This window comes from Hippichthys cyanospilos, chromosome 17 (assembly GCF_059441005.1).
Source record: "Hippichthys cyanospilos isolate Australia breed blue-spotted pipefish chromosome 17, RoL_Hcya_1.0, whole genome shotgun sequence".
Lineage (NCBI taxonomy): Eukaryota > Metazoa > Chordata > Actinopteri > Syngnathiformes > Syngnathidae > Hippichthys > Hippichthys cyanospilos.
In genome coordinates this window covers 5582907-5609772 of record NC_142385.1, presented here as the reverse complement: position 1 = coordinate 5609772, position 26866 = coordinate 5582907, and the positions used below count along the sequence as shown (strand labels likewise).

General features: G+C 36.7%; 1 protein-coding gene across 1 annotated transcript in view; it reads left to right on the top strand.

Annotated features, from left to right (window-relative positions):
* Positions 1-26866, top strand: part of cacna1g (calcium voltage-gated channel subunit alpha1 G) — a 129790-nt gene that overhangs the window by 36744 nt on the left and 66180 nt on the right. The window contains exons 4-11 of the mRNA XM_088439178.1: positions 1437-1596; positions 3851-4145; positions 6345-6437; positions 6521-7391; positions 9248-9645; positions 24102-24253; positions 25148-25333; positions 25951-26065. Of these exons, the coding sequence (XP_088295304.1) occupies positions 1437-1596; positions 3851-4145; positions 6345-6437; positions 6521-7391; positions 9248-9645; positions 24102-24253; positions 25148-25333; positions 25951-26065 (2270 nt within the window). The remainder of the gene's footprint in view (positions 1-1436; positions 1597-3850; positions 4146-6344; positions 6438-6520; positions 7392-9247; positions 9646-24101; positions 24254-25147; positions 25334-25950; positions 26066-26866) is intronic.

Below are 26866 nucleotides of genomic sequence, written 5' to 3'. Positions count from 1 at the left end.
GAATGTGCTTTGTCAGAAACAAGAGCATGCTGGATAGAGATGTTAGAGCGATGAATGCAGACTCTAGTCTTCTGCATTTAAATGCCTTATGTTAGTAAATTACTCTCAGAAAATATTACCTATCATTTTATTCTGCAAGTACTTTTTTTTTTCATACTTGAGCACTTTATTGTGTTTCCTGAAATGTTCATATTATAAGGGGTTGTTAGGCACCTATAACCAAATTGGAGCAGTATTGTATTGTTTCATCAATGTTTTATATTGCAAGCGATTTACACTGCTAGCACTTATGCTAACACCAAGTCCAGCACAATATTAAGTTGGAAAGCCTAGTCTACAAATAGAAAACTGTATTGTTATCTTCTTAAATCAAAGTGATGATTTAATGATCAATGCTTTTGTTGTAATTGTCATTATTAAACTCAATTACTCCCACCAACAGCTAAAGGGAGAACGTATTAATTGACGTCACGGGATGACGTGATCTTGCGAGCTAGTGCTTTTTGATGTGTCTACAACTACACCCTGAATGTTATTTTGTGCTAGAAAATGTTATGCTCATTTTTCTCTAACAATACTTATGTTTATAAAACATATAACTATGGTTTATAGATCAACAGTTCTCTGAGCAGTACGCATTGAAATTTTAGCTGATTAATGAAATCAGTTTGATTACAAATATTTGTTAGTGTCCAGATTTCATGACAACATCCACATATGTTCAAAGATAACATTAACCTATCGTCGTTGATTCATTTTGCTTACTACAAATAAGATAAAAGCTTGTGTTAGCATGCTATGCTAGCATGACTACAGCAACAATGGGTGGATAGCCCTTGTAACCTCTGTGACAAAAATGAATGAATTAAAGCAACTTTATAGAAACACACTCCCCAGCTTTTACATTTGCTCACTAGCTTGCAAATGCTTGTCAGACCAAGAAAATGGTCACCAGGTCAATTGCTGGGGTTCCGTGACATAATTAAAATACAATGTCTCTAAATGTCAATGCATTAGTAATTGATTCATGCCACCGGCAGCTAGACATGTCAAAAATTAATTTCAACTGGGCTGCATTTGAATGAACTAGTCGTGTTTTTTTTTTTTGATAAGTAGCTTATTTTGTAGTATGATTTTGTTTAATAACAAAAAATAAATACAGTAAATATACTTATTAGACAGTCTCAATCAAAATTATGCATTAGAAGTTTGGTGACATAGACCTTTGAGTGAGTTCTTCTCCTGAATCTCATTAGAAGGTGCCGATATAGCAAATGGGGTGTGATGTCTCAAGTTGGAATGTTAAAAAACTAACTTGTATAGCTGTAAATTGGGCTCATCGGGTTTCAGTGAAATAATTGGATGCTCAAAATCTATCGGTTTTAATTATAGCACATGAAAGCGGACCTAACCTTCGTCCTTGTGTCTTCTCCCAGGTATGCGTATCCTGGTTACCCTACTGCTCGACACCCTGCCCATGCTGGGCAACGTGCTGTTGCTTTGCTTCTTTGTCTTCTTCATATTTGGTATCGTGGGAGTCCAGCTGTGGGCCGGCCTGCTCAGAAATCGCTGCTTTGTGGAGGACAACTTCTCTTTGTAAGTTCTTGAGTAAAAGAACCTTAATGTATTTATTGAATTGGCTTTATTCAATGCAGTTTTGCCTTGTTATTTGTTATTCTGACTACTACAGTACCTTCTGATAAAAATATTTTTAATTAGTTAATTAATTTATTTGTTTCTGTGTGTGTTTCATATCACATATCACATATCAGAATTCCATTGCAAAGCCAGTGTATTTACTGAGGCGACACATTTAAATGAAACGGAGAGCTCTTTTTAATTGTCTAAATAAGGCATTGAAAAACATAATTATCCAGTTAAACACTAAGTGTTGATGTGACCTACTTGGGTCACTGTTGTTAAACTCATTGATCCATCCACTTTGTGGTGGCTGGATTTATTTGTCCGTTGTTTATTTATTTATTTATTTTTTTAATAAGGCTGCGATGAAACCAGATGAGTTGGCAAATCATCTAGATGGAGTCAAGGTAAAAAAAAGCCTTGATCCCTCAAACTGCCAATAAAGACATTTAAGTTAGCCAGCATTGAGTGTAACACAGGTAATGGATGATAGAGAGAATGAATAATTAAGATGGACAAATGACTTTTTTTGCTCTCTTGCTGATCCTGTGTTTGTTTCAATGGTCTTAAATAGACTTTCCCAAATCTAAGGTAAAGCTTGTGTGGATTTCATTTGGTTAATGGGGACACAATATTGTTGGAATTTGATCATTAAACAGTCAACATTGTGTTTTTTTTGTTTTTTTTTAAAGTGCTTTTTGGTTCCCATTGCTCACAATAAATTATTATTATTATCGCATTAATTGCATTTCATTATATTTTTGGGGTAGATTTTGGTAAATCTGGTATTTAGGAGTTGACACCACAATGGCAAATTGTAAATCTTACCCATTGGATCAGTGTACATCCAGTAAGTATGGAGTACAAGGGTATTGCATTTTTTTTTTATTTTTATTTTTTGCTCTAGAAGCATGGATAATACTTGTGACACACATGATTAGCTCGAAACAAACATTAAGGGCTCCCCTTTTCCTTCTCAGGTGAAAATCTGGCAATCGGCAAGGTGCAGACATGGTCGATGTGGGGCCAGACCGACTTTTGCCAATTTGGTAGACAAGCACAGCTCGGTACAGATAGAGGCAATCTTACAATGAGAGCAGCCGGCTCCCTTCATGCAATTAGAGTAGCCTCTTGCTATCCTGTTAAATGTGGTGCATACGACTCGCACAGACTGTCCAGATGGCGAAAAATGGGAGGACACCCATTTCCACCTGAGAGGACTCTTTAGTGCTTGTCCGGATTAAGAAAAGTGTGCGGGATGGGGCACCTGCACCAAGACCTGCTTTTAGGTGGTCAAAAATGTTGTATACCTGTAGTCAGGAATTTGCAAGATACGCACAATTGTGTGGCGGCATGGCTTAGTGGTAGAATGATTGTCTCCCAGCTGAGAGGCTGTGGTTTCGATCCCCCAGCCATCAAGACCATGTCAAAGTGCCCTTGAGCAAGATATTGAACCCCCAGTTGCTCCTGATGCTGTGTCATCAGTAGGTAAATGACTAGTTAGTGTACAGCGCTTTGAGTACCCAATGTAAAAAAGTGCTATATAAGTGAAAGTCCATTTACCATTGTTTTGAAACGCCTGTTGGAACTTAGCGGGGTCTCCCAAAAAAAAAAGTACACCGTTCAAGATTGTTGAGAAAAGCTACTCAAACAAGGACTGTGTGTCACCCAATCTCTTCACTCATTTACTTCAGCCCTGCAAAACTTTAGTTTTTCCACCACTTTTTCAATGAAGTCCATTTGTAGGAGTAAGAATGACTGGTTGTCAGACTTGAGATTTCTCAGACGTTGCAAATGTACATTCATATTTTTGGTTATAGTATACAGGCAAATTAGGGACAGATATATGTATCGCTTGTGAAACATACTACATAATTTCATGTTAATTATCAAATGTTTCTTCCATTATATTTTCATTTAGCCTATCCTCTATTTGTCTAGACCACACATACAGCATAGTACTTTTGAAGCTACTTTTGTCCTGATTAATGCCCTCCCAATTTACTTTGAAGTTAGGTTTGCTATTGCCTTTTGCTGGTTTCCGCTGTCCAAGATCAACATTGGATTGTTTCCAACATTTTCAACACATTAATCATCTACTATAGTTCTTTTAACTATGATTAAAATGTAACAGAAATATGAGGATTTGTTTATCCTGAGGCACCATATAAACCACTAATCAATGAAATGTCTTCTCATTTATCCCTAGCCCTCTGTCTGTGGAGCTTGAGAAATACTACCACACTGAAAATGACGACGAGAACCCTTTTATCTGCTCTCAGCCCAGAGAGAATGGCATGCGGGACTGTAGCTCAGTGCCCAAGCTCTATGATGAGGCAGGCCTGCAATGCAATCTTGACCTGTACTCATACAACAGCACGGACAACACCACTTGCGTTAACTGGAACCAGTACTACAGTAATTGCTCTGCTGGTCTGGTCAACCCTTTCAAAGGGGCTATCAACTTTGACAACATCTGTTATGCATGGATTGCCATTTTCCAGGTAAGAAGCTTATTCAAGTAGGGATGCAGCTATCAGCATTTTTGGTATTCTGAGAGCCTAAAGAAAGTTTCAATTGAGGATGGAGTATTGTTTTTTTTTTTTTAAATTTATTTATTTATTTTTTTTGCTAGCGAAAAATAATTCTAAAAATGGCTGGGATGTAATGAATTCAGTAATATAGTACTGATGGTAATTGCAAAGTAAAGTTATTCATTGCATTAGTTTTGAATTACCCAAAGTAATCAAAACCTAATTCATTTATTACCAGCCACTTTAAAAATATAACAATACGTTTTATATATATATATATATATATATATATATATATATATATACATATATATATATATATATATATATATATATGAGCGAGATTTGCCTGCTTAAACTGCCCATTTCAGTCAACATGGAGGTGTGATCAGAAGGAATGGCAACTGTGTCAAGGTGTCAGCATCAAAATAATAGGGTCATCATAGTAATAGAGTAATTTTTATCTCTCACTTCAGCCCATATGGAGAACCTAAGCCCTGCTAGCTATTGGCCAATTTATGCTACAGCTATAACTAGAGTTACCAGTAAACGCCGGCAACGGCTGCCATAAGGGGAATGTCAGCGTATCTAAGTTCAGTTTGTTCAAGCCCTGAATTGGTGATTGAACGTATGACATAACCTAGTTATAGCAGTTGTGTTGTTTCTATTTGGAGTTGGTGTCATCAGTTGCAGTTGAAAGACTAGCCCAGCTGTAATGCCAGGAATATCTTCAAAATAAAAGTGTAACAAGGTATTTGTAACCGTATTATTTCTTTATGAGGTTCTTGTGTGTTTCCCTAAATGCAGAGCATTTTTCCTGATGTCTAAACTAATAAGTGGGCAGGGCAACAAAAAATGCCTCACCTAGGCACACAAATTACTAGAGGACTCATTTGGCCCCTAAAATCTAGTAAGTAGTCACCTAGATTTAGACAGGCATCAATAGAATGGGTTTAATGATGCAAATGAGATGGAATGGGGTAACAGAAAGGCTAAATGTCCTGTAGCAGCTGGAATATTGTTGAAATATAGCTTTACATGATTAGCAGAACTTGACATCTATAGCCTCAATTTTCCACGCCATTTGTTACCTATCTCCACATCATCTGCTAAGCTTTTGTCTGTTTTCATACATTTCTGTGAAGCTGGGAGTGTCACATTGCAGGACAAAAGCCAGATTGGGGATTAGTTGTCCCACTAATGGGACCGTTATGTGAGTTTGCCTGTGTGTGGTGAAGCATGCACGAAGAAACTGAGGGGATTAGATCTATGCTTGATTTTTGAGAGAGTTGAGTGGTTAGTCACCTCACAGCAGGAAAGGCCAGTTTTTGAATCTCAGTTTAGGTCATTCTGAGGGCATTTGCTCTGTGGATTCTCTCAGAGTGCTTCAGATTGCGCTCTCAACTCAAACAAATGTTGAATTAGGTTTTTTTTAATAAGTCTTTAAATTTTCATTCTCAATATGAAACCCATGTGCGTTTGAGGAAAATATAAGAATAATATTTCCAAAGTCAGTAGCTGAGTGTGGATCAACCTGCAACAACAGTCTGACGAGTAGTGTTGTAATTAAGATCACACTAACTCGGATCAAGACATTATTGAGACTTGAGCGTATAGAGGTTGGGAAAAGACCAGATTTTTATGTCCAGATTGAGACATAGTACAATGAATCAAATCATTGATCTAATTAGGCAACACTGGCAGCATAGCCTTTGTATTTGCATTCCTCACTGATCACAATAATACTGGCCTGGTCTCAGGCTGGCGCTTGAATGAAAGCGCGCGACAAGATGTCACCTTGACAAGCAGACACAAGGATGGCAAGCACTAAGAGTAGATCAGACTCAAAACAACGTGGCCAAGACTTTGATCCACATCCGATTGGCTGTTGACTTAATAATTTCACAACATTGACACCACCCATTCGAGACCAGGGCATTATTATCTCCACGAAGGCAGAAATCTTGCATTGGAAATCATTCCGTTCCGCAGGTTACCTCATAAAGTGTATGGGTCATTTCTGCTCTGCTTCATTTTCTTTCTTTAAACAACCAATCACCAGATGTCTCGCCTTGTCGCACGCCGTCCATTAGATCTCAAAAACTACAACTTTGCCTTTTAGTTCTCCATCAAAAAACTCAAACATTGGACTTTTCTTTTCCTTCAAAGGTGATCACTCTGGAGGGCTGGGTGGATATCATGTATTTTGTGATGGATGCTCACTCTTTCTACAACTTCATCTATTTCATCTTACTAATTATTGTAAGTTCTACCACCTGATTATTTTAATTCAAGTTATTTTACTTGATATTTGTACTTGGATAACAACTCTCCTCCGTCCCTAGATTGGCTCTTTCTTCATGATCAATCTCTGCCTGGTAGTCATTGCAACTCAGTTCTCAGAAACCAAGCAGAGAGAGAGTCAGCTGATGAAGGAGCAGAGGGTACGCTTTATGTCCAACGCCAGCACCTTGGCGTCTCTCTCTGAGCCAGGATCCTGCTACGATGAGCTCCTCAAATACCTCGTTCATGTAGTTCGTAAGGGAGCGAAACAAGTGGCCCACATCTGCAGGTTCTTAGCTCGACGTGCTGGATTCAACATTGCCGCCTCTCCACCTCCAGTGGAACCCCAACAAAGGCAGAGCCAGAGGAGGAGGAGGAAGTCCTCAAGGCAGGGGTCATTGTCTGTTTACCATATGGCACACCCTCACCCTCACTACCATTACCATCTTGGGAATGGCAGTGTGAGAGCCGGGGGAAACGTCAGGTGTCTGGAAAGTCAGGATTTTGACCCATCTTCTCATAACAATAACATAGGAGGAACCTGTGGTGGAAACCGTACTTTAGTCCCACCGCCTCACTCAGTCATTACTGCAACCTCCGATACCAATCTAGCGGGTTTTGTTGATTCGCACTCAACCCTTGGTGTACTCAATCGAGACACACTTTGTTGTACACCCTCAACCACAAACCTGTGGCCAACTCCAGGTCCATTCTCCTTTACTTCAGCATCCACATCTAGGGCAATGAAGAGGAACTCTGTGCCATTTGCTGCTCCTGGTCCTAAGAATTACCCCACTCTTCAGGCCAGAGCTCTAGCAGAGTCAAGGCGAGGGAGTGTGGCAACCAGTACCCTAACAAATATCAACCTCAACATCCCACCCATGTCCTATGGGAGAAGGCGGCGGAGCCTGGCGGACACTCACTTTGCCTCAGGTAAATCATTTCTCTCGGCGTTTTTCAAGTTACTTGAACTGCCCCCATTCGACATTGCCATTGAAGTGCTTCGCCGACTGATACCAACTAAAAATAGCAACAGTAATTGTACAAGTCTTTCTTAGTTAGTTTACAGATTACTTGCTTGAAAAAAGTATTTCGTTTATTTCCTGATTACTTGGTTTAAAAACTACGCTAGGTTACAAGTTACTTTAATAGTGCCCTTTTGTAAATATCCATCACACTGCTTAACATAAACACGCGTGGTTTTGACACTTGGAAGTGTATTTTTAATAGTGACACTATGCACCAAAGTTTGTTTTTATTAAAAAAATAAAATGAAGATGCATCTGTTTTGATTTACATTTTTAATTAAAAAACAAAAAAGAGGAAGAGAGAATGTCTCCTTTTAGGTGCTCTGATTCCTTCTGTATTGTCATGTTAACTAGGTCTTAAATCTTCGACGAATAATTAACTTTAAGTGTCATCTTTTGGATCATAGAAGAAATCTGTTATAAAAAAAAGAAATTAATTAATTATTAATAAACATGTTTCCACAAAAAATAATCAATATAAAGTGTCAGAACTGTTCTGAAAAATAAACTTATATAAAATAAAAATAATAAAAATAATAAAAATAATAAATAAAAAATAAAATTATAAATACATATTTGTCCACAGAAAAGTATTAAATGTAAAGCATCCTCTTTTAGGGTTACAGAGGAAATCTGTTCACAAAAGTAATTCATTAGCTTAATTATTAATAAATATTTGTTCACAAAGAAAAATCAACATTATGTGTCAAAAAGAAATAATTATAAATACATATTTTATTAATACTTTTTTTTTACTAACCTATAATTTCCCGAAATATTTAATTGATTCAATTACTATTTTTAAAGGATTTTTGCTAAATTTTGAGTACCCCCTGAAGTTCCTTCAAGGGGTACTAGTACCCCCATTTGAGAACCGCTGCTCTCGACCAATGATACATTACTTGTTATGATTAAATATTTCAGTCCAATAAAATGAAAATGAATCATTTCCTGGAGCACACCTGTTGAGTAAGCCATCATGGTAAAAGCTCTGAAAGAAATCTTAAGATTTTAAGTGAAAAATTCAGTTCCTCTATCTGCTTATTTATGCAAAAAAATGCATAAAACTTCACACATTTCAAAACAAAATGTTGTTTTTAGGTAATACTTTTAACTCATAAACAAGCCATCATTGATCAAACCAGAATCTTTTGCGTTGCACTTGCGTGCTTTCACGGTTAGTTGTGGTAAAAATAGGAGAATGTTATGAAGTGTGAGAATAACATGGCTGATTTATTCTGAGTTTTTGTCAGATGAAGCAAAACAAATGACATACCTCCACTCAAAATCTTCTTTTCATGCGATCACCTATTAGAATCAGACATAAATGTGTTGTGATTAAGCCTCACACTGGAATACCCTCCGGAATTATTTTTCCACACGAGGGAGAGAGAAAACATTCTAATTACAGTCAAATGTTAATGCTTCATGTTGTAGCTGGCAACTGACTTGTCTGCTTCTAGCCAAGTTCTAAAAGGCAGTGTGCTCAGCAAAAGTCAGGCCAGAGCCGCTCAGGTTATGCAGACGGTGGAAACACTGGCTACCCGCCACGCAGGCTGCAGCACGGTCTGCGGAGACGAAACTCACGCATTGCTCATCACCGTTGAAAACACTCCCTCTGACACACACGCAAGCATCCACAATTGTTATTCTTCTCAGCAGATTCCTTTATTTGTTTTGACATTTTTTAATTTTTTTTATTAAACACTTGATGCATGCTATTTATCACAGTTTTTTTTTTTTTTTTGCTCCCTCGCTCAGCTGCAGCCCAGCCCTCTTGCCAGCTGTCGGCTCGTGACCTCAGCACCATGAGCAGCGCCATGGACATGGCAGGCTTGACAATGGACCCCGAAAGTTGCCCTTATTGCGCAAAGGCCCTCGCTAACGAGTCGGAGGGTGGCACTGAGACACCTGGGGACTCTGACAGCGACGGCGTCTATGAATTTAGCCAGGACACACGCCGCAGGGAAAGACGGGATAGCCGGCAGCCCAAGAAAAAGCCCTTCAGGCTGGGTAAAACAGCTGGAAAAGTCGTGCACTTCTGGAGGTTGGTGTGTGATACGTTCAGGAAGATTGTTGATAGCAAGTACTTTGGACGTGGGATCATGATTGCCATCCTAATCAATACCCTCAGCATGGGGATCGAGTATCATGAACAGGTGAGTGTCACCATATTTTTAAGGGACAGTGTGTGAGATTTTGACCATTTTGCATTTAAAAGGAATACATTAAATGATTGAACATTTAAAAAAAATGTGTTTTTAATGACCACCAGTATGTTTTAAATATAAGCATAGGTCTAGTTATCATTAAATTATATTACATGGGGGATGGCACTTTTCCGGAGGCGTCCATTTTTGTTCTAGCTACGGACAATGGTAAATTTAGCACCTGTCTAAAACTCTCTAAATCTTACACACTACCCCTTTAAATACAGCTGTCGCGATTAAAATTTGTAATCTTCACCCCAGTCAAATTGGTTGTCAACAAGTGGGGCTACAGCTAATGTAGCCAATGATGAGTTCAAGTTAAAGAGCTATGTATGTTTTTTGTCCCTCTGTGTGATTGTGTAAGCTGCACTGCTCCCACGAGTCCAACTGGAATTCCTGATGTCTCTCTCTGGACTTGTTTATTTACACCAGCATAATTGCAGCCATGTGGGAGAGAAAATGGAAGGAAGGAGAATGTATGACGAGATGATAATTTATTTGAGTCCAAAATGTAACATAATGTAACACTTTTCAACTTTTATCTTTTACAAACATACTGTATCTGCTTATATTTGTGTAGACTAAAAGGTCATTGTGACATTGGGTTACTAATAGTTTAACTTTAGTTCTTAAAAATGTAAGTGCCCTATGGGTTCTCTAACAGCTGATTAGAAAAAAAAAAAAAAAAAAATATATATATATATATATATATATATATATATATATATATATATTTAGTGTTAATGAGGAAGTTATGTCTAAAATGTTCTTACAATAATATGTTCTGTCTAAATATCAAAACAGCAATAATAAATGCGTACAAAAATGTGTTTACCAAGAAATTGGGGCCATGTTGCCAAATGTTGCAAATTGAAAATGACATCACAGTGCCCAAGGACTCAAGGAACGACAAACCATGGCTTGCCAGTGACTGGGTTTGGTCATATGACATTCACAAGATGAGCCCAGAGGTACTATTCATTTTCAGTTGACAACAAATGGCAAGATAGCTGTCTCCTGAGACGTATTTTGCTATTAAATCCATATTCTACAAACACAATATCATTCACAATGTGGGGGAGAGTAAAATATATTAAGATATATTAAGTCAACTTGACTTACCCTTTAGAGGGACAATGTGTAAGATTCAGACCTTTTTTCTTAAAAAGGAATTAAGTAAATGACTGTAAATTTCAAAAATGTGTAACTGAATATGTTCTTAATGACCAAGAGTATGTTTTAAATATAACCATAGGTCTAGTTATCATTAAATTATATTACGTGGGGGGTGGAACTTCTCCGGAGGCGGCCATGTTTGTTATAATTTAGACCGTTTTTCATTACAGACAGCAGGAGGTGCAGGAGGTTGCATTTACCATTGTCCGTACCTATAACAAACATGGCCGTACATGTAATATAATGTAATGATAACTAGACCTATGACTATATTTAAAACATACTGGTTGTCATTTGCAATTTTTTGGAATTTACATTCATTTAATTTATTCCTTTAAATAAAAAAAAAAAACAGTCAATCTTACACACTTTCCCTTTAGGTTTTTGATGACGATAATAAGTATTACATTTTAATTTGGTTTCAATTCACGTAACATGACTCGCCACGGTAATAAGCACGGTGATACTTTGTATGTTGGGGCCATAGTAAACAAAGGACCGCCTGCAAACAAGTAGCTACTGGAAATTATGATGCAAATTAAGATGCAAAAGCATACTTGTATTACAATGATAGCAAATGGGGTACGTATTCTCTTTTGGTATTTACAAGGGGAAAAAAAGACCATTGTTAAACATACACAGGCTAAACTGAGACCTCACGTTAGGAGCAGAGGCGATGCTACATGGTGGCCAAGGCTACCCCTAGTCATTCTGGCCGACATTTTGGCCAGCTCTACCAAGGGGAATATATTGGTACATGTTATTTTCCGCTTTATTTTGCATGCCAACAGTTTTTAGGCCCCTGTGTTCTTGCTATTTATTAATAATATTGGAATAGTTACAGGATAATTTATGTAATACTAATTTTATTGCATGAAATTTCTGGCTACAGCCCTGATCATGGTTCTCTGTATGACAACAATTTCTCATGATATATTTTGCAAATTTATAAGCGTATTTTCCCCAAAACTATTGACATATGGGGCACTTGACTTTGGAGGTTGGACAATATCAACATAGCAGTTTTCATGGGCAAGATTCAGATAGGTCTAACAAAGCTCTTAAGTTGTTAGAGATTTCTAACCAAAAGCTTGGAAGTGATCACCAGTTAGTAGCTAGCGGTTAGCACTGCTGAGATTGCGGTTTGAATCTTAGTTTTGGCCTGTCTTTGTGGCGTTTGTACTCTCCCAGATATTTTTTTGCCAACACTACAGTACTGTAGTTTGTGTAGTCAATAGAATTGCTCCATAGATTAGCTGGATGGTATACCACACAAGTATTGTTTATTTGTATGGGGTGCTTTTAGGAGATTCAAACGTGTTCAGGTTATATGGGGTTACTTTCGGTCCCTAACCCAATGCTTATAAACATTGCCAGATGGCAACATCCTCAGCACAACCACAGGAGGTTTTATAGCCGTCTCATCTCCACGTCCAGTTTTCTGCCTTATTTTTCTACTTGCTTCTTTTGCCTTTCCTCATCATACGTCGATTCTATCAGCTGCTTTTTCTTACTTACTTTTGTTGTCATGGCTCTTTTGATTCCATGTGCATCTCAGTTACTTCCCCTATACTCTTTCTCAAATGTTTTTTTTATTTTTTGGTGAGTCTCCAGACACATATTTTAAAACTTTACCCAGAAACATATCATTGGTTGTTAGCCCACTGACATCCTTTAAAATGAAAGATTGCCAAACCTCAGTTTTTCTATGTAATTTTGTCCACATGAGAGAAAAAAACTTTTGGGTTTGCTTTGCATAAGGATCATGCAGCCAAAATTACTATCATGGTTTTGCTTAAGTGCACTTTACAACTCCATCTTGTTGGAGAGAAGCTTTGCGCAATGATTTAATGCATCATATGTTGGTCACTTTAAAATCGTTTGGATGCAACTTTAACATTTTTGGGATGCAACTTTCATATTATGTGGATCAAAAATATTTATATATCCTCCCTAGGATTGCTGGCTTGGACAGTAGGCTAGGGACACCCTGGACTGTTTGCCAGCCAATCACAGGACTCAAAGAGACAAACAGCCTCTCACATTCACAATCACACCTCAGGGCAAATTATATATATATATATATATATATATATATATATATATATATATATATATATATATATATATATATATATATATATATATATATATATATATATATATATATACACATATATATATATATATATATATATATATATATATATATATATATATATATATATATATATATATATATATATATATATATATATTTATATAGTAAATGTCATGGCAAAACAGAAATGTGTTTTGTCTGAAGACACTTGATCCTTCCAAATTCTGAACTCCTGTCCTCTTATGAGAGTACATTTCCATACAAAATGCTCATCTACATGCATGGCCATGATCACACTTTCACTCATTGTGATGAAACCTCAAGCAAACACCCTAAGACGGAATTAATAATGAGATTTGTCAACTTTATAACACAGTCAAAAAGTGAATTATAACTGAGTGAATTTGGCTTCAGGCGCAAAATCTCTATTAGGGTGGATCAATATGTTTGTTGGCAAGGATTATATAATGCATAATACATCATGTGATACGTAATGAGGATTTGTGCACGTTAAAAACCAAAAAGGGCATGTCCAACAGAAAAAGGTTGTTAATTTAGCAGAGAGACAGACATTTGTCTTTATTATCATTAGTGCAGGGGGTTTTAATCTTTCACTGTCTTATCACATTAAATTGCACATCCAATCTTCACGTCAACCAACCTTATTGTATAAATGAATTGACTTCATTCAACAAACTGCAAAACACAATGTTTAGAACAAAAACTCTCTACAACAATTTCTATTTCAAGTGAAAGTTTATTGTTTTAACAGTTTCGACCTCAGCAACAAACGTCACCATTCCTGACTCTTAACCATAATCGTCCTTCAAAATATACGGCAACTGTAAAATTATTTATACTTATTTGACATTTCTTGTTGAGTGTGCCGTTAATCCCCATATATCATGTCCCATCATATCCCGTGTGTTGTAATAGCAGGGACATTGCTGCGTATTCTATGGTAAGCCATTTCCAGTTCATAGAGTTCACAGACACACCATATCATGTCTACTCAAATAATAATTTAAATATACTGTGCAATGTTTGCACCACCATGATGAAAGTTTGATGTAGTAATGGAATGCAGATTTCAAGTTCAAATTCAAGTCTACGTTAATTTCTGTTTGTTGTTTTTCAAAGGCAGACCCTACAAAATTCAAAAGAACCTAATCTTAATACACTCCTTAATTTTAAAAAATATCCAAGACACATTGAAGATGTTGCATTTCACCTTCAATTCCAGGGTGCAAATTAACGAAAATGTTTGCAATAGAAAGTTTCTATTTTTTTTATTTAAAAGTAACCAACAATTAAATGTTTGAGCCTCAATAATATTGCATACTGACATATATGTGATATGTAACTGATATAGTATTAGTAACTGATATAATATTAGTTTATCAAGTTTTTTTTTTTTCCATGAAGGAAACACCTTTGTGAAACATCCCATCTGACCATGATCCCCTATAGAATAAATAGACTTATCTTACCCTATATAATAACTGTTAGAAAAAAAACATCTTTCTCAGTACGATGTCTAGACAACTACATTTTACAATACAAATGTGATCCCAGAAATATGAATTAGCCTTCTGATTGGATGGTTCATAATAAATGGAGATGCTGGGAATCCAGCATCCTTCAAACGCAGACATGTTCCCCAGCAGGTTATCCGTGTATGAAGCACCAGCGCCTGAACTTTCCCTGTTGATGACACACAACAGAGCTCCCGTTGTCTGCTTCCTTTCTCATAAACGCGCATCCACTCCGTATGGGGCTAGCAAACTAGGTGAGTGCATAGAATGGAAATGCGACACTGAGATGAAGAGTGTGGGGGGGCTTGGGTCTCTGGATAAAAAGATGATTAAATGGAGTGTTGGATAGGGATGACAGAGTGTAAGGACTTGGAGGTGAAGGGATGGAAGGGAGATTATGGGAAGAAGAGTGGAGGCAGACGGCTTGGACATGTTCGGAGAGGGTGTCTGCTTTATCTTCAGGCTGTTTAAGAGCATTGCCATTTACGGTGGAGATGATGGAATCATTGTGCGTGTGCCAGCTATGCGGCGTAACCCAACAGTCAATTTACTTGGGAAGGTCTCAATCTCTCTAATTTGACACACACACACCCACGCACCCACACACACATATCTATATCTATATCTACCTAACTCTATATATATATATATATATATATATATATATATATATATATATATATATATATATATATATATATATATATATATATATATATATATATATACACACACACAATATATTAGCAAAATGACGCTCTATTTCCATTATATCATGTATCGATTTTGAAACGCCTTATTTTTGTACTATTTCTTTTTTTTTTTAATCAATCTGCTCTAATGTGGCTTTCGTATCATGATTTTTATTTTCATATTATGAACTGTGTTTTACATGTAAATAATTTCGGGCGCTTCAAAAGCACCACATTAAATATTACGATACAATGCCTTTCAAGTGAGGCAGTTTGGCAGAAGAGGAGGAGAGGAAACATCAGAAAAAAAGAATTATGATATGAAGATATTTCCTTCGTTTGAGGTGTTGTCGTCATATCTTGGGTTTCATTCTCCTCATCCTCATAGTGTTCAAGCCTTCTGTAGTAAGTTTCTGAGAAGTGCAATAATATGCACTCCTCAAATAGCAGCCATATTAGCAGGCATTGGAATCTCACGTTGCGTTTATCTCAAATGGGAATTTTGAGATTTCAAGTTTTGTTTTATTTCATTTTGTGTCTTTAGTATGTTTAGTAATTTTCGTGAAATGAAAAAAAAAACTGTACTAAAGTGACCGTATTTTGAGGTATTACCGTATTTGAAAAAATCCAGAAGTGGTAAGTTCAGTTCCAGCTCCAGCCTTTCTATATGAAGTTTGCATGTTCTTCCTGTGCCTGCGTGAGTTTCCTCTGATGTGTTCTGATTTCCTCTCGCATTTCAAATACATGATTGGGCATCTAAAATGTTCCCAGGTTTGTTTGTGAGAGTGTATGTTTCTTTGTCTTTGCGTGCCCTGTGATTGGCATATCTGTTGATGTTAAATTCGTTTTCTCCTTTTTTGATGCTCGAAAGATAGACATTTTCCCTGCTTGCACCATGCAATTCATTTGTAGCTTACTTGCATACCTGTCATAGTCGGAAGAACGACACATTTCTGAAGATACATGTTTCAGTGAGTTACACTAGCTCCTAGTCTGAATCTTGAAAGAAGGCATTTCCCTGCCTGAAGACTGAGAAATTCCAATGACAGGATCACTGGAGTGAACAAGATGCGTTCAGTTATTTCTTGATTCACTGAGATTTCAAATCACAGTCTGCCATTACTTTGCAAGTTCTTGTTTTTTTTTTGTTTTTTTTTATGGCTGGAGATGGGTATGTGGTAAATTGAATTTACTGTATGCAGAGAAGTATTACTTGAACCCGACTTTTATTTTCTGCTTTCTTCCTTCGTACAAGTTTGATATTGTTGTTGTTGTTGTTGCTTTTTGATGTAGACCAGACATATTCTTTTTTTTTTCATGATTGAAACCAGTCATTTGCCCCCTGATATCTTTCAGTCAGACTAAAAAATTGCAGTACACTTAACTTCCAGTAGTAGTACGAGTTGAAACCATCTGTTTGGAAGGTAGTAGGTTCTGTGTCATGCAAATGACCCGCAGTTGTTTTTTTTGTTTGTTTTTTTTTCCCCCCCAAACCATGATCACGAGGGGAATTAATTTTTACGTTAATCTGACAGGGTTATAGTAGAAAGAAAAAAAAATCACCAGTGCTGTGTGCATTTTTTGTAGTTTGTCTATGAGAAATGGAATGTTATTTCACCACTAAGAATGACAAACTTCATGAACAATATTTACAGTAGTGTACTTCTAAATTGTTAAATACTTTTGCTGAAAAACACACACGCACACACGCACACACACACACACACACACACACGCACACACACACACACGCACACGAACAAAATGATATTGGGCAAAAATGAAATGAAATGTGTGAATAAATGAAATAGCCGCAGTAAATATTATTACATCAACCAATTGAGACAATGATCCCTAAACTGAAACAAAAGGAAACTAAACTAAACATTGCAAATGATATTGTTCGATATTGTACAGTCGTTTACCTTTTTTCTGTTTTTTAATCCATTACAGTGGATTTGGTAAGTGCATTTCAGTGGTGTTTAAATTTGATGTGTACTACATTTGCAGTTAATCTTTTAGAATTTTTAAGTTTAAACATTTATTAATGTAAGTGTTTTTTTCATATCTAACTTTAATGTGTAATGTAGTTCAATGGAATTCTAATATCAGTTTAGTATCAGTTTAGTTTTTTTAAAATCCTATACTGAGCCTTTTTTTATGGGCTGGCAGTGAATGAGTTAAGCACAGTATTAATTTTTAAAGTGGCCTCTAATAAAAATGCTTTGTGTTTGATGAACATTTCGGCCATTTGACTATATCCTAACAGTCATGATGGTGGTACGGACTAGGAGAGCCAAGTATTTTATTTTATTTTTTGTGTGTGTGAGTGTGTAAACCATTTGAGAATCTCATTGCATAGCTTTTGAATTCTAAGCTTTTGAAATCTAAATGTTTCCATAAAAAAAACGCCCAAATCAACAAATAATCACAAAGAGTACATCCCCCTTCGTATCAAGCTTCAAATTACTTCCGATACAGCAAACACACCCACTTGATTAAACTAACACACTCACCAAGCACAGTGCTGCGTCATTAGCGGTCTTGAGTGCGGCATTCCATTTGGATTATATCACATCAGATTAGGTGGCATTACATTAGCGCTAACCAGATTACGCTATTCCTCATCAAGCACACTTTACCTCCTAATGTTCCTGTAGCCTCATTACCCAGGAAACGGACATTGAAGGAGGCAATTAGAAAAGCAAGAGCAAGTTTCCCACTTACACACTCTTAACGTGTAGGTATTAATCTCTCCCTTGCTAGTACTCGTACGTCACTTGCCATTATTGAATTAAGAAATACATTTCCTTTGATAATTGTAAACTTGAAACAAGCCATCACAATAATACATCTATGAAAGTGTTTTATTGTCTTGCGCTCTGCAGGAATCATGCATGATGTCTGAGGAATGTGTACTATACAAGATAAAATGATTGCAGAGCAGAAACAGTGGGGAGAAAAAATAATGATCAGTCTCATGGCCAGATTGTTGCAGTCCAAGTCTCAGCTCATAAAGGTTGTACTTCTTGTTTCTTGTTTTGGCATAGTAACCACATCTATTATTGAGGTGTGAGTATTCTGTGTTCATATGCATAGATACCGGTGTAAAGCTTTTTCAGTGATACCTGTTCATCAGATACGCAGAAATACATATCTGATACAAGAGCACGAATTTCAGTTCAGAACATTAATATAAAACAATGCAAACATCTAAATCGACCTCCATTTGTTTACGCTTTGAAGTTCAGTTCTTTTGAAGTATTTATGGCCACTGCTTTCAGGTAAAAGGATTAAATAAAGCAGATGGATAAATCAGATAGATGTGTCTGTGAACCCAGATCAATTTCAAAAGACAGACAATGAGAAAGTGGTTAGATGAAACAGATACTGTTTGATTCTCCGCAAATGGGCTTCAATGGCAGAAGCTGTGGATTATGTGGGCAGATTATTGCCTTTTTTAGGTTGGAGCCAGACATTGAAAGAAATCATGTATTTCAACTTTAGTTATTTGAAACTGAACTATCTTTGCAGGAGGAGACTTATTCACATACAACCCTGACTCCAATGAAGTTGGGATGTTGTTAAAAATGGAAATAAAAACAGAGTGCTATGATATCCAAAATTCCTTCAACCTGTATTCAGATGAATACATTAAAAAGGAAAGATATTTCATGTTTAAAAGGATAAACCTTATTGTTTTTGTGCAAAAATTTACAAATGTGAAAACGGATGTCTGCAACAGGTTTCAAAAAAGCCAGTGCAGGGGGACTTAAAGACAAGGAAGGTTGATATATCCTCAAAGAACACCTTTTGGGAATATTCCACAGGTGATTGTCATGATATGGGAATAAAAGAGGCGTTCCCAAAAGGCTCAGTCCATCACAATCAAAAATGGGGTGAGGATCACCACAAAAATTAGTCCAACAGTGTTTCTCAAGGTTTAATTGCAAGGAATTTAGGGATTCCATCATTTAGACCAGTAGTCCCCAACCTTTTTATCACCATGGACCAGTCAATGCTTGAGATTTTCATTGTAGCTCATCTGGTTCGGTAATAAAATCGTAGAGAATCCATTACTTGTCACTTTGTGGGTCCTTTTTGGCTACAAAGTAGCGCTAAAAGTCCTTACCCCGAAAAGTAATTACTATTTTAAATAGGACTCCTGGTATTGCCTCTCAAAAGCTTTTTTTTTTTTTTTTTTGAAGTTGTAGGCTTGTCACATGTCTCTTGACTGGGCCAGACATCTGTTTCTTAATCATTTAATTTATTTGTGAGTGAAATGTTGGGGCTCAAGTGACTGAAACAAATCCAAGAGAAGCAGGCCCCTTTTCAAAACAAGATATCTTTCTAACTTGAATTAAAACCAGTTAATCCACGGACCGGTTGCAGGCCACAGATCAGTGGTTGGGAACCTCTGATGCACACCATAATATCATCAAAAGATTTCGAAAATGTGGAGAACTTTCAATGTGTAAGCGTCAAGGCAGAAAACCAACACCGAATGCCTGTGACCTTCTGCAATTACTGTGCCGGCTCAGAAACACATCAGAAAACCCTTAACATAGTCTATCGCTACATCTACAGGTGTAAGTTACGACTTTGCCATGCAAAGCGAAAGCCATACATCAACAACATCCAGAAATGCAGGCGCATTCTTTGGGCCTGAATTGATTTGAAATGGACAGATATAGAGTGAAAAAGTGTGCAATGGTGAAATGAGTCCACATTTCAAATTGGTTTGGGAAATCATGGACTCTGTGGCAAACGTGGAGAAAGACCATCCAAATTATTACTTGCGCAAAGTTCAAAAGCCAGCATCTGTAATGGAATGGGATAGCGCCATCAAAGCTGAAAGGTACATCAAGGTTTTGGAGCAACACATGCTGCCATCCAAGCAACGTTTTTTTCCAGGGATGTCCTTGTTTATTTCAGCAAAATAATGCCAAGCCACATTGTTATAACAAAGTAGCTTTATAGAAAAAGAGTGAGTGTATTAGACTAGCCAGTCTGTAGTCTAGACCTGTCTCCAATTGAGAATTTGTGGCACATTATGATATGAAAAATCTGGAGTTCAAATGCATAAACGAAGACCCAGAACAGAAGAATTCTACATACATGTCTTTAGTTACTAACATTTATTGTTATGTCTCCGCCTTACTGTTTTTCTGCTGTCTGCAGTAGTGGGGAGCTTCATTATTGGTCACACAACTAACTCCCATTTGTCCCATTTGTGTGTTCTTCCATGCCGTGATTGCAGCTTATACTATTCCGAATTTTGATCTTTGTACTTTTCTAGTCCGAGTTTTTTTTTTTTTTTTGTGAATATTTGAGTTTTTACTTTGTGCCGTTCTTCTGTTTGGCCCTGCTCCCCTCTTTGCAAAGACTCATTTTATGCTTCGTCTCTTTTAGTTGTACTTAATCCTAGATAGTATTTCTGTTGTACTTTGAATGTTTTTTTTTTTTGGTTCTACGCAGTGCCTGCGCTTTTTGTTAATAAATCTTTTTGCAATCGAGATATTCGTATTCGAAAATCATTGCAAGGCAGTTTTTTCTGTTATTATTAACATTTAACACAACATCCCAACTTCATGGGAATTGATGTTGTTGTTCCGTTTTTTTAATTGTAATTTGTAATTGTAATTGAAGAGGCCATTCTTAAATGTGTTGTTACAACAAAGTCTGGCAATTTGACAAACACCAGCTACTGTAAAACAATTATTTGGCTCAGTTTAAACAAGAAACAGCATTTGAGCTTAAGCACCATGCATTGCATTGGAAAAATTGATCATTTCTGAATATGACGTTTGATCTGAAAAAAGTCTGGAGTGCAATTCAACCATTATCAGATTGTTATGGTTAACATTTTCTCTCATCATGATCACACTGATTTCTGGTTATACAACTTACTAACACATTTAAAGAAAAGTACACATTTATTGGCTTGCTTTGGCAGTTAAAAATCATTTTTGCGTTGTCAATTTTTCATGTATCCTTGATAATCTTTGCCGTCCATTTTTAGACCCTGACATTTACTCTGGCAATAGCTAAGGAAGTCAGCACTTCCGTTTCTGATGTAATTTCTTTTGCAGTTTGAAGCAAAAGCAAGTTGAGACATGTAATAGCTCTACATTTATCATACCATCGGAGCGGCGTATGGCAGGAAAGTTGTTGCCAAAAAATACAAAACTCCAGGCCACAGCTTGACCAAATTTGTTGCCCGTTATGAATGACCTTCTCGGAAAAGATCCACATCTTCATACCATACCAGCTTTATAATGGTGACAAAAATTGTCTACAAAGAGCACTTGATTCAGGGCTGTACAAATAAACTTGACTTGGCTTTTACAAATGATTACTGAAATGCCTTTGCCATTGCACATTACTGGGAAGCTGGCAAGACATCATGACAAGACTCGCAAAACAAAATTAAAATCCACAGTTTATTCGTTGACTGAAAATTGCATCAAAAAGGGATCGGGTACTAACCAAACATGGCTCAGCTTGCAAACATCACATGACCAAATATGTAAATTAGGTGAGTCGTGATTGATCATTGTTAGGGTTGGACACTGTTTGAATTTGGTGGGTTCAATTCTGGTTCCTCCAATTCTTACAAAAATAAATCAAATAAGATATCAAATAAGATAAATAAAAATATACGGTATATTTAGTTTCAACCCCTCAAAATGTTCAGTGGCATCAGCCATATCCATACATATATACTTTTTTTTTTTTTTGGGGGGGGGGGGGGGGGGGGGAACCTACGTCCTAATGTCATAATCAGTGTATTATGCCTTTTGAAGACTTCTGTACTATGGGAGTCCAGGCTAACCCAATCATCAGTCATTGAAAGACATTGAAATGTCATAAGCTGGCCGCTAGCGCCACCCGGGGGTTTTGGGGTGTCAACACAAAGATTTCTATTTCGCCCTGTTTGCATGTTGCTGTTGAAAGGGTTAATGCAAAATTCGGGGGAAATGCATTCCAAAACATTGGGTTTTCAACATATCCAAAAATGACAATATTTTAGTTTTGAATGGTAGTAAATGAGCCTGACGTGCTAAATTTGACAACTATAAGTGTACCTCTCAACCCGCCGTTTGCAAGCGTTTAGAAAGGAAGGCAGCATCGCATATCGAAAGTCGTCATATTTTGACAATCTATGCAATTATTTTGCCTCCTAGATTTTTTTTTTGCACACTTTCCCTCAAAAATCAGGTCATAATTTCCCCCAGGGTTTAAGCAACTGTGATGTTAGGCGATAACAAGTGGCAAAATGGTTGCCTTTTGTGATGGCTTAAAATTTTTATTATTATTTGTTATTTTGCTCCTTAATCCATATACCAAAATTCTAATAGTAATCAAACTGTTATGTTTAGACTACTGGAGTGGCATTGAACATTTTATTATAAAGACCATTTTCCCTTTAAAAGTAGATGAAGCATCCTTCAATCAATGATTATTGTTCTTCATGCCCTTAAAAATATGGAGGGTGTGAGTGACTCTTAGACAGATTGAGTTGGGTTAATTCTGAAAGACTCAAACGATGCGATATTAAGCCTCATTGCGGGTTTATTTTCTCTGCCCCAGGCCCTTTTGTTACATTTAGATCTCAAGGGAGTTATGAGTTAATACTGTGCAATGTCTTGTCCAGACATGCTCACTAAAGTTTTTTTGTAGATGCTAGATTGTTTTATGTTGGCACTGTGAGTTTTTCAACCAAACACATTCCACAAATTGCTCACCACTTGTATTCAGCGCCAATTTATTTCAGATACTTCTTACCTCTAAACTATTGCAATAATGCTGTCTTAAAGTTCATCTCTGTGTTCATCATGCTGACGATGCTGACTGTAGTATTAATTGCTGTTCTTTTTATGTGTATCTACATGCTAGTTTTGAAAAATGGTGCTTACACATTCATGGTGTCCAGTGATTAGTAGCAGCCCACCTAGACAGATATGATGACAGTAGGCCGTGTTTACTTTACATTACATTACTGCCTCTTTCAGCTTGGGGATACATTCATATACACTGGGATGCTCAAGCTGAAATGTACTCAGGAAGGAACATTTTGCTTAAATGCTTAAATGGGGGCTATGCCAACAACATAGATCACTCCTTCAACACCTTCCATCCTTTTTTTCACGTCTGCGTAATGTGTGCAAATGACACCATGTTTGAATTGTGTAAACTGTTTATTGGATGAAGATGAAAAGCATCAGGGCGCTTGTCTGGGATGTTACACAGTCCACAGACGCATAAGAGCATTTGGCTCTTTTCTCCTCTCCCATAATAGCCCAAACTGGCGATAAAGGTCTGATTTACATACTGTCTCGTGTTTGGATGTGCCTTGCCTTTTATTGCTTGGCTCTCATTTCTGTCTGCTTCCTCTTACTCTCTCTCGCTCTTTTTTTTTTTTAAATTCTCTATAGCACAGAAAACACACACATGCCAGTTGTTTGATCTTGTTGTGACTGACAGCTCTATTCTCTGAGGATCCCCAACCAGACATCCTAGGCTCATTCTGCTGCAGCTTGTGATTGGAACATGTCTGTTTGTCTGTGAGACAAAGGCTGATTGTGTGCAGTGTATGCAGGGAAAGACATATTTTGCATTATTGTCATTTTATGTCTGTCCTTTCTTTGCATCTGTGATTTAGCAGATTTATATATATATATATATATATATATATATATATATATATATATATATATATATATATATATATATATATATATATATATATATATATATATATATATATATATATATATATGCACACTTTTTGAGCACACTTTTTGAGTGCTGTCCTAAATGTTTGCTCATTTTCTAGGTTTTGCCAACAAATTGTCGAAAGTAAAGTAATATTCATCTCTTTCTTTCTTGTCCCTGCAGCCCGATGAACTGACTAATGCCTTGGAGATCAGCAATATTGTGTTCACCAGCCTCTTCTCCCTCGAGATGCTGTTAAAAGTATTAGTCTATGGACCTTTTGGGTATATTAAGAACCCCTACAATATTTTTGATGGCATCATTGTGGTCATCAGGTTGGTTCAACCATTATACTAGCTAATGTAATGAATGCAAGCATGTATTAGTTAAAAGGCATTAATTGACCTATAGTGTCCAGACTGATTACTTGGATTTTTCTAACAAGTCCTCTTCAAGTATTTGTTTCCCAGTAAAATGAAACTGGTAGTTGTTTCTAAAAATATGAGTCCGTTTCGGAGCAATCAATATACGTATAATACATTGTTCTGGTAAACATTGCATTTGGCTCTTTTTCTTTTTATCCCATTCCAAACTCCTACCTAAACTCTTCAATTTCAAAAACAAAATCTTCTAACACACACCTCATGTTGTTTTGTTTACATTACCCCATAGTTTTTGGCTAGAAATAACGTTATTCAGCATGAAGCAACAGATGGCCTATAGCAATCTCATTCTGTCACTTGTGCCACCAAACTGGTGTGTCATTCAGGTTGTTTGAGGACAGGGTTTAATCTAGCAGAAACTCATTGGAAAAGTGGACTTTTTTTAATTTAGAATTTTTATGTTAAAAAAAACCCAAAACGAAAGCATAACCTTTAATATTAGAAAATATTTTTAAGAATTGTCACTTTGGAATTGTTGAGATTGATGCTGCATTATGAATTCTGGCCCCAAATAAAAATATGATTTGAAAAACAAAACAAAAAAAAAAAACTAATGAACAATGTTCTATGAGCTGACTTTTATGTTTTAACTACGACTAAAAATTGAGAATATTTGCCAACGCTGCCTAACACGACTCCAGCTCATTCATTCACTAGGCCACGCCTCTTAAAGTCACACATCCAACACAGTCCATACAGTAATCACATAATATAAAATGACAATGTTTATTTACAAGTTGAATCAGACATGCTTCTAATGTATATTGCTGTGTCACTCTTAAACAGTGTATGGGAAATTGTGGGTCAGCAAGGTGGAGGTTTATCTGTGCTGAGGACTTTCCGACTGATGAGGGTGCTGAAGTTGGTCCGATTCATGCCGGCCCTGCAGAGGCAATTGGTGGTGCTAATGAAGACCATGGACAATGTGGCCACCTTCTGCATGTTGCTCATGCTCTTTATCTTCATTTTCAGGTAAACACGGAGTGGTTGTGAGTGATGTCTATACTAAGTAGAAAGAACAGTCTATTACTATCTTTGCTCATCATTGTGGTTTAATAGTTTCAAAGAAACATTGTTGCATTCAAATGATCAACCAAAAATAATCATTTCTTCTTCGGGTATACCGATACAAATTTGACCAGACACAAATTTCAATAATGTTCTATGCATATAGGGCCATCAAAGAATATGATTCTTTACATCAGTGCTCCCACGATATCTGATAAACAATACTTAAAGACAGCTTACAATCATATAGGCTTATTTTTTCCAAATTGTTTTTGTCAAACAATGAATAATGCAACCTCATCATTTCACTTAAGGGTTCCACTACAGCCAGTTAAGAGGTTGTCTTTTACAGCGCTCTCCGTGGTGCTGAACATATCTGCATCTCATTAAACACTGACAACCAGATGACTATTAGCTAAACAGTGTGATCATCATTTCTTTTCAGTCGGTACTAGCTAAATAATGAAAAAGCATTGTGTTCCCCATGTTGATTTTTATCCGAAGTGACTGCAGTTGTTTTTCTTTGACGTTAACGATCACTCCATTCTCTCTTGTTTGTCACCATTCATCCTTCCCCTCAGCATTCTGGGGATGCATCTGTTTGGTTGCAAATTTGGCTCAGAGCGAGATGGAGACACCCTGCCGGACAGGAAAAACTTTGACTCTCTTCTGTGGGCCATTGTGACTGTATTCCAAGTGAGTGGAAACCATTTCTTAACGTGGGTATTCCATTGTAGTTTTTTTTTGTTTGTTTGTTTTTTTTGTGTGTGTTGTCACCTAAAAACAATACAGAAAAATCCTCAAACTGATTTTTTTTATTTATATAGATTCATTTTGCGACAGTGGCAGATAAAAGACAACAGAAAGTGTCTTCATTCATTTTTTTTTCTTTCACATATGCAATTATAACTCCATTATAATTACCATCCAATTACCATTTTCTGCATTTGATACCGAGTCCTCAGTACAAACTTTTAGTTTCGACCATCAGGATCCGGTGCTGTTTTACCGTAGCAATTGCTGAATATTTCAAAATTAACAAAATAAAAAATCTTGCATCCTGTCTGTCATAGACTTGCTCGAACGTAGAGTGTTCTCGAATTTGGTTTGACGAATAGCTTTGCTGTGGCTGTGCACGCAACTGGGTGCTTTGCATTTATGTGGTTGGTTAAAGGAGCTGCTTCTGAAAGAATGCATACAGTATCACTCTAAATTTATCAAAGGTGCCATTGGGGATTTTTTTTTTTAATTAGACTTACATATCATCATTCTCTTCATTCTGCTCTCCTACCCACAATAAGTTCCTATCAAGTAATGCCAAACACAATGACAGCCAATTGGTGTCCGGTTTAGGATGCGATTGATTGATGGTGTTTTCCAATTTACAAAAGTTGGACGCCCAATGCATAAAAAAAAGTCTAGATGACACATTACCAAGGCTATTACCGTGTTTAAACTAATCAGACAATATTTAAGATGGCAAAATTTGAGAATGCA